The sequence below is a fragment of the Euprymna scolopes genome, chromosome 36 (assembly GCF_053919585.1).
Source record: "Euprymna scolopes isolate OS-2025 chromosome 36, ASM5391958v1, whole genome shotgun sequence".
NCBI lineage: Eukaryota > Metazoa > Mollusca > Cephalopoda > Sepiida > Sepiolidae > Euprymna > Euprymna scolopes.
Genome location: NC_136517.1, coordinates 94,669,786 through 94,682,162, shown reverse-complemented (window position 1 = coordinate 94,682,162; position 12,377 = coordinate 94,669,786). Strand labels below are relative to the sequence as shown.

At 43.1% G+C, this 12,377-nt stretch overlaps 1 protein-coding gene across 1 annotated transcript in view; it reads left to right on the top strand.

The window, feature by feature from the left end:
• The window catches only part of LOC145260685 (tRNA pseudouridine synthase Pus10-like), a 91,371-nt gene extending 79,638 nt beyond the window's left edge, over nt 1–11,733 (top strand). The window contains exons 17-19 of the mRNA XM_080119070.1: nt 285–383; nt 3,297–3,396; nt 11,467–11,733. Coding sequence (XP_079975196.1) covers nt 285–383; nt 3,297–3,396; nt 11,467–11,505 — 238 coding nt within the window. The 3' untranslated portion in view covers nt 11,506–11,733. The remainder of the gene's footprint in view (nt 1–284; nt 384–3,296; nt 3,397–11,466) is intronic.
• Nucleotides 11,734–12,377: the final 644 nt, after the last annotated feature.

Below are 12,377 nucleotides of genomic sequence, written 5' to 3'. Positions count from 1 at the left end.
CCTTATCAATACAAAATTTTAGCCAGATCGATTCAGTAGTTTCAAGAAGAAGTGGAACAGACAGACAGACAGACAAAAAAAAAATATAATATAGATTTTTATCTAGTTTGTTAGAAACATTCTATTTGTTTTGTGTGCTAGATTTCTCTTTGTGTTTTCAAACTTTTTTCCAAATTCTTTTAAAAAACAAAGCTTTAATTCTGTCGTCGTGTTTTTTGTGGTTTTCGCTTTTGGATTCCAATTTGTTGATTGAAAACAAATTTCTTTTCTCTCTTTCTTTTCAGACGTCCACTTGCTTCCCGTCAGCGATTAATTCATTCAATATCTGGGAAAAAAATTGATAGTCATCATTTTCGACTTGAACTTTCGACCCAGGCTGGAACGTATCCTTATCATCGTTATCACCGTCCAGTTTTTGTCATTGAGATGCTGCAAGCGTCCAGGATTTCGGGGTTGGGCGAAACCAGATACTTTTTCTTTTCTTTTTGATCCTTTCATTATTACTAGTGGGGGTATCTGGCATTGTCCGGGTGTGGAGAGGTTTTATGGTAAAGGTATTGATCAACGGAGCCCTAAAAAAAAAAATGTTTCAAAATGCTGTAAAAAATGAAAATAGCAGCGAGTACCCATGCAAGCGCAAAACGAAAAAAGTAGTAAGCTTTTTTTTTTTTTTAATTTTTTTTTTTTACATGGAGTTCACCTCTTATCAAGGCCCAATGGCCACTCAGGGATAAGGATTATTGTGTGTACAGTAATCAGAGGGATAGTGTAGCAATAGTATTGGAGAATTGGTAAGGTGTCATTACTAAGGGGGGGGGGGTCCATCAGGAACTTGTTTGTGTTGGACTTGAAGACATCCAGGTTGAAGTCGGGAGGGAAACAGGCAAGCGGAACAGAGTTCCACAGGCGTGCAGTTCTAAGAAAGAAGCTTTGTTCATGGTATCTACGTTTTGATTTAGGCACAGATAGGGAGTGGGGAAAATTATTGACGGTGGTTTCAGCTAGTCGGGTGTTTTTTGAGAAAGATTGGCGAGGGGGGGACCAGAGATTGGAGCTCAGACGAGCACCTGCCATGGAAATAACGATAGAACAATGACAGGCTCGCTACGTCTCTTCTGTGGGAAAGAGGTTGCAGGGTAGAGAAAAGGGCATCCCCCACCAAGCCACAGAGTCTATTTTGTACTCCGTCAAGGCAGGATAGGCTGTTTTTTGCAGCCCCCGCCCAGATGTGGCAGCAGTACTCCATCTTTGGACATACTTGGCTTTTATATAGATAGAGAATTGCATCATTAAAAAAAGCAAACAGTTTAGTCACCGCAGCCACCATAACATACGATGTCACCACCGTTCAAATTAAGCTTATTCATTGCAAGATGCAAATGATTTTGCAAAAATGTTGATGAAAAAGTGACCCTCCTTGTAAAAAATGGCCCAATTGATGTTGAATGGTTTTGGCCAATTTTTGGATATTTATCGTCCGAAAGTCTGAACAAGACCTGGGGAAATTCTGCTGTTAATAAACGTGTACTCATGCAGAATATTTCTTCTTCTTCTTTTTTTTTTTTTTTTATGAAAGAATCACCACTGATCAAGGCCTGGAAGCTACTCAAGAATAAGGGTTAATGAGTGTACAGTAGTTAGTGGTTGAAATTTGGTAAATTGGATTACTTAAAGGGATAGCTCATCAAGAATTTGTTTATGTTGGACTTGAAGACGGCCATATTGTAGTCAGTTGGAAAGCAGGAAAACGGAACAAAGTTCCACAGACGTGCAGTTCTAAGAGAGTAGCTTTGCTGGTGGAATCTACGTTTAGGCTTAGGCATTGATAAAAAGTGGGGAAAATTATTGGTAGTGGTTTCAGCTAGATGAGTCTTTTTTGTTGAAAGTCAAGCTAAGGGGGACCATAGATTGGAGCTCAGCCGAGCACTTGCCATGAAAATAACGATAAAACAGAGACAGGGAAATCTCACTCATTAGATTTTCCTTGTTTAAATTCTAAAAACTGAACATTATCATTATTATTGATTTTTTTTCTTTTGATGAAAGCAATTTTTTGTCAATCGAGTTCACTTTTAGGTCTAGAACTTTATAGAATGTGTAGAAATGTTATGGTTTGATCATGAGTAATTGCAAACATGGGCTGGGTTGCATGTTTCATTGTTGCGTAGGATTGGCAAATCTTGCAGGTGATCGACTAAATGAAAGGAGGAGAGAGGGCAGAGAGCATTGAAAATATATCTGGTTGGAATCCATCCGCCCAAAAAATACATTTTAGTCTGAAATAAAACAAGGACTTTATTAAAGGGGGTTCAAACTGAAAGCAACTTGAGACACCCGTTATCTCGAATGATCAGCTTCTGGGTGGTCGAATGGTGACCACTTACAAAAGCCAGAATCTAAGATTTTTGGTCAAAGGTGAAAAGATCCCAGGAGATGGGAAGGGGATAACAGTTATGTAGCCGAGCTGATTGGTTGGGTCATGCATAATCAGGCACGGTGTGCCCTAATCCTGAGTCTCAGTGGCTATACTTATATCTTCTTCTAGTAATGGACTCTTCAAAATGTAACCAGACACTCACTGGAAATCACCACTCTGATGTTCAGACCACACATGACGCACACAACCCTAAGTCTGTATGGCAATACGTTTAAATAAGTACACCTAAAACTACCTATATACAAACTTTAAATTTTTGAATTTTATGTTCGTTTTTTTTTGTTCGGTACACTCTAACTAATAATCCCATTAGCTTGCTTTGTTTACCCTGGTGAACAACTTCCTATACCTTTGTGCTGCTGATTTCACCTTTCTTTTCTCATACTTCTTTTTTGATCGCCTAACAAAGGAAGAATTCGACCTAGTAATTCATTCCCGTTTGTCTGTTCACACTTTTCTCAATAACCACTCCTTGGATTTCTTTGAAATTTTGCGCAAACATTAGTCATGGTGAAAGTAAATTTTTGCCAGAACAGAATTTCCGGGATAACTCTGGTTGCACCCCTAGGGGACCCAAAATCGTTCGTCTGTACATTTGTTCGCACTATTTTCAATAATGGCACATAGGATTTTAAAAAAAAAATTGCACAAACATTAGTCATGGTAAAAGTAAATTTTTCACTTATGCTCAATTTGCTTTCTTTCCCAACATTTGGGAGGGGGGGGCTGATAGCGTCATATCATCTTACAATTTGTATTCATTTAAAAACTTTCTTTTTCTTTTCCAAAGCGTTTTCAGCAAATGCGATTTTTGCGTGTCATTTCGACACGATTTGGATTTCCTTAACAATTGTCTTAGATACGTCAAAGAATTTGTCCACGGAGATTTCGGAAGAACACAACCCAATTTATCGACGATTATGAAAACAGAATGTGATATTCTAGAATTGGATGTTGAGGTAATTTCAAATTCTTTAACTATTTTTTTTGTCAAATTGTCGGACTGGATTTAAATATCAGTAGCAAGCGGGTTTAGTCTGGCATTTGTAATGATGTAATGAACCACTGTTGTCGCATGTGCCATAGGTTGGCAATCCCCGACTTTATCTATCTATCTACTATTATATAAAAGGAACTTTGTGTTTGTGCGCGAGTTCATTCCCTATGGACTCCAAAACGGTTGGGTCAATTTTTATTAAATTTCACACGAATGTACTTTATGGCAGTGTTCTTAGAAAGGTTTTGTGATTCGGAGTTTCTTCGATAAGTATTGATAATCGAAATAATCTGATTAAAAATGATTTTGAAATTTTGAAAGATGATTTTGACCAAAGTAAACACCTTTACACAGCCTAACATCACAAGTGCATTTGAGAAGTTTTATTACCACACAAGCAGCAGGGTTCGACAAATACAATCATCAGTAGGTTCTTTAATATGACAGGGGTGCGTTCGAAATTAAGGTTTCTGTCTAAAGCACAACTATGCCATGTTACTTGACCATTTCATTTTAAACTTTAATTCCAGCCATTGTTACTGCACAAGCAAGCCAGACTTATAAAATTAACAGTAGGTTCTTTGTTATGCCAGGGGTGCGTTCAAAATGAATGTTTTTGTTTAGAGTACAATTGAAGCATGATACTTGACGTTTGCATTTTAAACTTTAATGCAAACCATTATTAGGGCTATGACAACAGCATATTCTTTTCATTGTTTTGATTCTCGAGTATATATCCGACACAGACACAGTTAATCAACTTTTCTATGTTTAATCTTAACCATATTACTTCTCATGCTCATATATTCTATATATCTATATATATGTGTGTGTGTGTTTTAAGAGACATCAGATTTTAAATTTGGCCACTCTATTTTCTTTAATTGTAGATTAGCAACTAGTTACTTTAAGTTCAGCTAAGTTTGCAAATTGCAAATGATTCAATGAATGTATTGAGATAAATTGTTGATAGACAAACAAGTCTATGTAAAGTCTCATAACTACGCTGATAAAACAGAAACAATAGACCACTTAAAGACAACATTCAATGTCGAAATACAGTCTAGTTTAATGCTTACCGTGTGTGAAAAATGCACCCTTAGACTACGCCATATACGTACAAGCCTCAGGGTGTGTGTGTGTGTGGGTGGGTGGGAGGGATATATAGTTAACCTGAAAAAATAGACTTTTTTTCAGTTGTTATATAATGGTTTTTCATTATTATTGTTGTTATTATTCGTTTTTATTGTTCTTTGTTAAAAGTGAGTCTTCTTACAAATGATGTTGTTGAGAGAGATGTTGTAAAGAGTTCGTTTTATGATGATATTCATATATATTAAAAATGTTTATACTTAGAGATGTAATAGAATAGAAGCTCTTAGAGTGAGGAGACAGTCTTCAGACAGTCTTACTGTTCATATTGTGTATGTAAGATGTGTATGTAACGACATTTTAAACCACATGATATACAAGACATATAATAACAATTTTCACTTTACCTTTCGGGAGAATCATAACACAAAGACGACGTTTATAAAAATACATGATGGGTTTATTTCTTCTCACGACCGGCCGTGGTTTTTGTGAGACTAACCGTAGCCCTCGGCGCAAGAGGGTCCGTGTGTGCCTGGCGTGCGGGGTGGTGGCTGATCCTGTGGTCGGGGCAGCGGAAGAAAGAGTTCCAAGATGGCGCCTGCCTGCTTTTATTAGAGACGAAATCTCGCGAGATCTCGCAGGGATGTAAATTAGCTAGGCCATCTTGAGGAATAAAAATCGGTCCATTGGAGGTGCGAGGCAGTCGGGTTCTGACGTTCGTGGCGATCAGTACAGTGACCGTTGGGTTCCGTTAGTGATCGTTGGGTTCCGTTTCTATTCGTGCAGTCAGCTGAGCTTTGTTAATTACCTTCGCGCCGTGGCTGTCATTGTTTGTTGGTTCGCTGTGTGTTGCCGTGGTTCTTCAGTGAAACGCTTCGTCGCCCACGACGAGACTCCCCGTCTCCTACACGTCGGAAACTACACAAGATACTCTTACAAGCTATTTCGCTCCCCCCCACTCCGAACTTGGTTTTCTTTTCTTCAATGGCGGATAGGTTCGATCTAAAGTTGATACCGGAATTCGACGGATCCGACCCGGTACTCAGCTGGGTTGAGAAGGTCGAGTTACATTGTCAGTTGTCCGGCGTGAAAATATTGAGCGCGTGATTCCTCTGCGGCTGACCGGTGGGGCCTTCGCTGTATATCAGCAACTCAGCGCTGAGGAGAAGTGTGACTACTCGAGTATCAAGGCGGTGTTGTACAGGGCGTTCGCCACTGACCCCGCCACTGCATGGGAGCAGTTTGAGACGAGGTCTATACGCTTGGGCGAAACTGTGGACGTGTATCTCGCCGAGCTTAAAAAGCTGACGGTGTTGTTCGGCGGTCTTCCCGAGAGGGCCCTAGCCTACAAATTCCTGTCAGGACTCCCCGCTGGAGCAAAGCAGCTCCTGCGAGCAACCTCTACCATGTCCTCACTACCGCTGAGTGACCTAGTGGACAGAGCCAGGACAATAATGAAGGATGACTCGACGGTGCAGGAACCGGTAGTCGCCGTCGCACAGGCCCCACCAAGTGGCGAAGGACCGTCTCAGGGACCCAGCCCGCAAGGTGATGTCATCTGCTACAGATGCAACGGGCGGGGCCACATGGCAAGAAATTGTAGAAGGCGGTCGACGGCTGTTCGCTGCTACCGCTGTAACAAGACTGGGCACATGGCCCGAGACTGTGCGGGAAACGGGGACGGGGACAAGGTGCCAGTGCCAACCTCTTCCCCGAACAGAAAATAAACAAGGCGCTCCCTGTCATTCAGGTCCGAGTTAATGACACGTTATGTTCAGCCCTCCTTGATTCCGGTTGCTCCCGCACCATAGTGTGTGCGGACTTCTGTCAGGCGTGGAAAAAGAAGAACGTCAGGATAACTACCATTACTGGAAAAATACGAATGTGTTGCGGCGTGGGTGTGGTACACATTCGCACAAGAACTGGAATCTCGGCCAACGTCGAAGCGCTGGTGACACGCGAAAAGCCGCTGAGTTTCGACCTGTTGCTAGGCTATGATGCCATCAAAGCCCTGGGCGGCGTGCGCATAACGCGTGCTGGCATTGTAGAATTTCAGGATAGGCCCCCGGTGTGCGCAGCACTAAGAGTCGACCAGCCGGACTTCAGTGCGGAGTTCGACGACCAACAGAAGGAGTGGACCGCCACTTGGAGGTGGTCAGAAGACAAGGAATCGGCCAAACTACAAAACAAAGTGGCAGAGTACCGTATGCCCGACCAGATAAGGCCTGCATACGAAAGCGAGCTCCGTGAATGGATTAAGAACGGTTGGCTGATTCCATACCCCTACGACAAACTTGGACCCCCCAAGGGCCTGATACCGCTGATGGCAGTTGCCCAACCTAACAAGTCAAAGGTGAGGCCGATAATGGACTACCGCGAGTTGAATGCGCACGTTGATGCGTTCACAGCGGACGCCGACGTCTGTGCCAGCAAGCTGCGAGAGTGGCGCCGGCAAGGGTCCAATGTGTCCCTACTGGACTTGAGAAAAGCATACTTGCAGGTCTGGATCGGCGAGGCGATGTGGCCTTTCCAGACAGTGATGTTTTCCGGGAAGAGATACTGTCTTACGCGACTCGGATTTGGGCTAAACGTAGCACCCCAGATAATGAAGGCTATCGTCAATGCCGTGTTGTCACAAGAAGAATGGATCAGAAAGGGAACATCGGCGTACATTGACGATATATACGTGAACGAAGATATCGTGTCATCTTCGCACGTAAGATCCAAACTTGCCGAGTTTGGTCTAAACTGCAAGGACTCTGAGCGGCTTGAGGATGGCGCCCGCATATTGGGCTTGAGCGTTCAAGAGGAGCGAGGGATCCTGAAGTGGAGGCGTGGAACCGCAGTTCCTGACGTACCCGACATTTACACAAGACGTGCCGTGTTCTCCCTGTGCGGGAAACTTGTGGGGCACCTTCCAGTATGCGGATGGGTTCGTGCGGCGACAGGCGTCATAAAAAGGAGGGCAAATGCGGTCACCAAAGGCTGGGACGATGAGATAACCGACGAACTATTGGTTCGAATGTTAAAGGAGACTGTCGCTAGTGTGAAAAAGAATGACCCTGCCACAGGGGACTGGTGCGTGCAGGGAGACGAACTGAGCGTGTGGGTGGACGCAAGTTCTCTAGCGATCGGTGTAGTTTTGGAGAAAGATGGGGCCGTAGTTGAGGATGCCTGCTGGCTGCGACCGGCGAATGATGCCGCCCATATTAACCTGGCAGAACTCAACGCTGTAATAAAGGGAATTAACCTGGCACTTCAATGGGAAGTGAAGAAACTGCGTGTGCACACTGACTCACTCTGCGTGCACCACTGGGTGTCGGACACACTCACGAGCAAGGCCAGGGCACGCACCAAGGCAGCCAGCGAAATGCTGATAAGACGGAGGCTGGAGACTGTGAAAAAACTGGTGACGGAGTACAACCTGTCCGTAGACGTAGTGCTCGTCACCTCGGACTATAACCTCGCCGACAAGCTCACTCGGGTACCACGGAGATGGTATGAGACTATGAAGAAAGAAGCTAAGCCATTGCCTCTGTGTGCTGCCTCCGTCGAGGAGGACGAAATCAGGAAGATACATCACGACAGTGGGCACCCCGGAGTACAACGGACCTACTACTTTGTGAAGTTGGCTAGACCATCAATACCAAAAAGTGCAGTAAGAGCAGTGGTCAGGGAGTGCCAAACGTGCCAGTCCATCGACCCCGCCCCAGCCAGATGGCGGAAAGGACAGCTGGGAGTGGATGCGACCTGGAGTCGGTTGGGTATGGATATAACCCACTACGGCAGCCAACACTTCCTCACGCTGATAGACTGCGGGCCAACGAGGTTCGCGATTTGGCGCCAATTAGCGAGGCAGGATTCTACCAGTGTCATCCACGAATTGGAATCCATATTCTACGAAAGGGGGCCGCCTGAGGAGATCCTCACGGATAACGACACGGCGTTCTGCAGCAGGGAATTCAGGCATTTTATGGACAACTGGGGGATCCGCCTTCGACACCGATGCGCATATGTGCCGAGCGGCAACGGCATAGCGGAGCGGTGCCACCGAACCGTGAAGAGGATCGCGGCCAGGAAGAAGTGTACGATCGCGGAGGCGGTTTACAGATACAACACAACGCCTAAGGACGCCGTGACTGGCGGCAGTGCGCCCGCTGATGCGATTCATCACTACCACGTGCGCGTCAAGGACGTTGAAGTGTGTCTACCCGACCAACAAGAACCCCAGGGGACGTACCAAGTGGGAGACACCGTCTGGGTGAAGCCACCCGGCGGCTGGTGCACCAGCAACTTTTGGAGGGGGCGGGTCACCGGCGTCATCAGTGAACAGGCCATACTAGTCGATGATACTCCGCGCCACGTAAGGGATGTCCGGCCCGCTCTAAGCGCTGACCAATCGGCGAGCAGTGGAAGTAGCGAGTCATCCGACGATGAGCGATGGATCCAACCCGTGCCCCACGAACCTGGTGACTCAACTGCGAGCAGTGGAAGGAGCGAGTCATCCGACGATGAGCGATGGATCCAACCTGTGCCCCACGAACCTGATGACTCCACTGCGAGCTCTAATGCTGATGCTTCCGATGCCACTTCTGAGAGCTCCGATGAGGAAGTCCTGGCAATACCCCTCCGCAGGAGTGCTCGAATCAAACGGCCACGTCCGCTGTGTCACGTATGTGATCTGGAGACCAGGGGGAGTGTGAGACTAACCGTAGGCCTCGGCGCAAGAGGGTCCGTGTGTGCCTGGCGTGCGGGGTGGTGGCTGATCCTGTGGTCGGGGCAGCGGAAGAAAGAGTTCCAAGATGGCGCCTGCCTGCTTTTATTAGAGACGGAATCTCGCAGGATCGCGCGGGGATGCAAATTAGGTAGGCCATCTTGAGGAATAAAAATCGGTCCATTGGAGGTGCGAGGCAGTCGGGTTCTGACGTTCGTGGCGATCAGTACAGTGACCGTTAGGTTCCGTTAGTGACCGTTGGGTTCCGTTTCTATTCGTGCAGTCAGCTGAGCTTTGTTAATTACCTTCGCGCCGTGGCTGTCATTGTTTGTTGGTTCGCTGTGTGTTGCCGTGGTTCTTCAGTGAAACGCTTCGTCGCCCACGACGAGACTCCCCGTCTCCTACACGTCGGAAACTACACAAGATACTCTTACAGTTTTCTGAGTCAAGAATTCAAAGCTTCACATTCTAAGTTTCAAAAGTGACCATCTCGCTTCTAAACGTTCGAATGTCCATGTCTGGACTGTCGTCTGTCGTCCTCAGACTCTCTCTGACTCTCCCCCAGTTTTTCTTCCTTAACTCTCAAGTTTTCTAACTATATCTAGAACTTCCCATTTTCCATGACGTCATACACATGTTAAAACATGTGTCTTCTTTCACGTGTTCTGGACATGCGTGTCCAAAACTTTTTCCTTTGTTTACAAAAGGAATTTTAACCTATATTCCCAGTAACCTATTTTTCCAATATGTTAAAAACATGTTTATTAAATTATCTTGTATAGTTGCATTCCTCAATTGAATTTTTCATAACAGAATTGTCAACGCACATTCTTTTCTTGAAACTATTTTATCTCTAAGCTAAACAATGGTTTGTTTTACATTCCATTTTCTAATTCTCTCTCGTAATCTATTTCTAAACCTAATTTACGAGGTTCGAATTTCGTCTATTCTATTTCATTTTCATTTTAACTAAATCTCTCTATTTTTATACTTACATGAAAAGGGGGCAGCCCTTATCATGTAACACAGTGAGGAAGCTTACCTATCTGGATAGATGATGCTCTACCCGATTAAGAGGAGCTATTTATATGAAAAGATAGGGAGATAAAAATTAAAATTACATTAGAACCTTATTGCATTATCATGTCAATAAGGTTGAGAGTGATTGCAATAAGTGAAAGGGAAATGAAGTAAAAAAAACTTTTGTCATAGCATTTCAAAGTTAAATGCTTCTCATCAGAAGAGGAGAAAAAGCCAGCATTATACAAGAGTACATGCGGAAAAGATAACACCAATGGTGTACACGTTTAAGGTTAGAAATTGAATAATTTAGGGGGAGATTTAATGAAAGGAGAAGGAAGTGAGTAGAAAACTTTCTGGCATCGAGAGATCTCTACGCTGTAGGGGTTAGATTTTGCTGCTTGTCAGGTCTGTCGCGCATATTTACGTCGAGGGGTACAAGGCTTGTAGTTCGTCTATCGTTAAAATACTTGTAAAACAGGCAGAGGGATGTAACATTTCGTCGATGGAAGAGAGGCTAGATAACAGTTCTGGACCTATTAGGTTAGCGACTCTTTTGAACCCTGTCCAGAAGGGAGAGACTAGTAGCAGATGCACCAACCCAAATTTGACAACAATACTCCATACATGGGTGAATACTTTGAGGCATAACTTTCTAGCACGGTAGAGAGAGCCCATCTTCTTCACAGCAGCTTTGGCAATGCTTTCGATGTATCTGTTCCAACTCATTTTCTGCATAAACGTTAAGCCGAGGAGTTTGAACGAAGTACTTTCAGGTAATGTATCTTTAGCCATAGCTATTAGTATTTATTTGCTTTCCCACCAAAGCAAAATGTGACACAAGGTCGTTTGTAATGTGAGGTTAAACCAGCTCCCCGAAAAAAAGGCAAAAGGGGCACTCTAGTTGGGACCAAAAATAATAATTGTCTCAGTCAATGGAGGGATTCCCCTCCATTGACTGAGACAAATTACCTTAAATGTAGCATTGGAACAGATACTACACTTTAATCTTTAGCCATAGCTATTAGTGGTTGAGAATGGTTTCTTATAATTGAAAGAAACAAGCTTAATCTTGGCAGCATTGAATGTGACCATCCATTTTTGTCTGCATTTATAAACTATTTCATTAAAGTTTTGGATATTGTATATTTACTCGTTTTGTGTTTTTTTGCTGAAATTAAAATTTTGTTTTCTTCTTTTTAGTCGGTTGATGTTGATTGGCCCAAACAGTTGAACACATGAAGAAATTTTGTCAAAGTTTCAGAATTGCCGCAGATTTTTGGCAAGAAAGACACGGATGAGCAGAAATTTGTTTTCAGTATAAGCAAATACAAAAGTGATTTTTTTTTTTTTTTTTTTTTCAACTTTAAAATTTTTTTTATGTTTAAAAAAGTTTAATTTTTTTATTGATATATTTTTTTTTTTTTTTATTACAAAATCCATAAAATGAATTTTTGTTCTGAGCCTTAATTTTCGTTGTTATTATTTCACAAATTTAATGTATTGTCCATTTGTTTATATCTTACATATATTGTCTTTACGGCATCCCTTTTTTTCATGATATATCATATTTTTTATCCTTATATATATATATATATATATATATATATGATATGCGAAAGAGAAACGGACAGAAAAATGCTCTATTAAAACTAAGTAGAATTCACATACATTTTTAGAGCTTACGTCATTGTTTAAAATCGTTTCCATTGTAGTAATCTTCCGTGCCGAAAAAAAACAATATGATGGAAACAGGGAACAGAGGGAATGTAAGACGTTGAATGAGAAGGAGAATTGCAGAGTGGAGGGAGATCGAAGGAACTGAAACCCCCAATACTAATGATTACCACAATACTATCTCATTGATTACTGTACACGCAATAACCCTTATCCCTGAGTGGCCTTCGGGCCTTGATAAGTGGTGACCCCCATGTAAAAAAAAAACAAAAAAACAGCAGTAGATTTAGAGAGGTAGAGAAACAGTGATAGTGTTAGGATAAAGAGAGTTAGAGATGGGGAATTCTCTATCCAAGAATATATTTGTATCTTTTTTTCATTTTTCTATGAATTCATATAAACCATAATCACGTGGACACACAGCTTCTCACTAGATC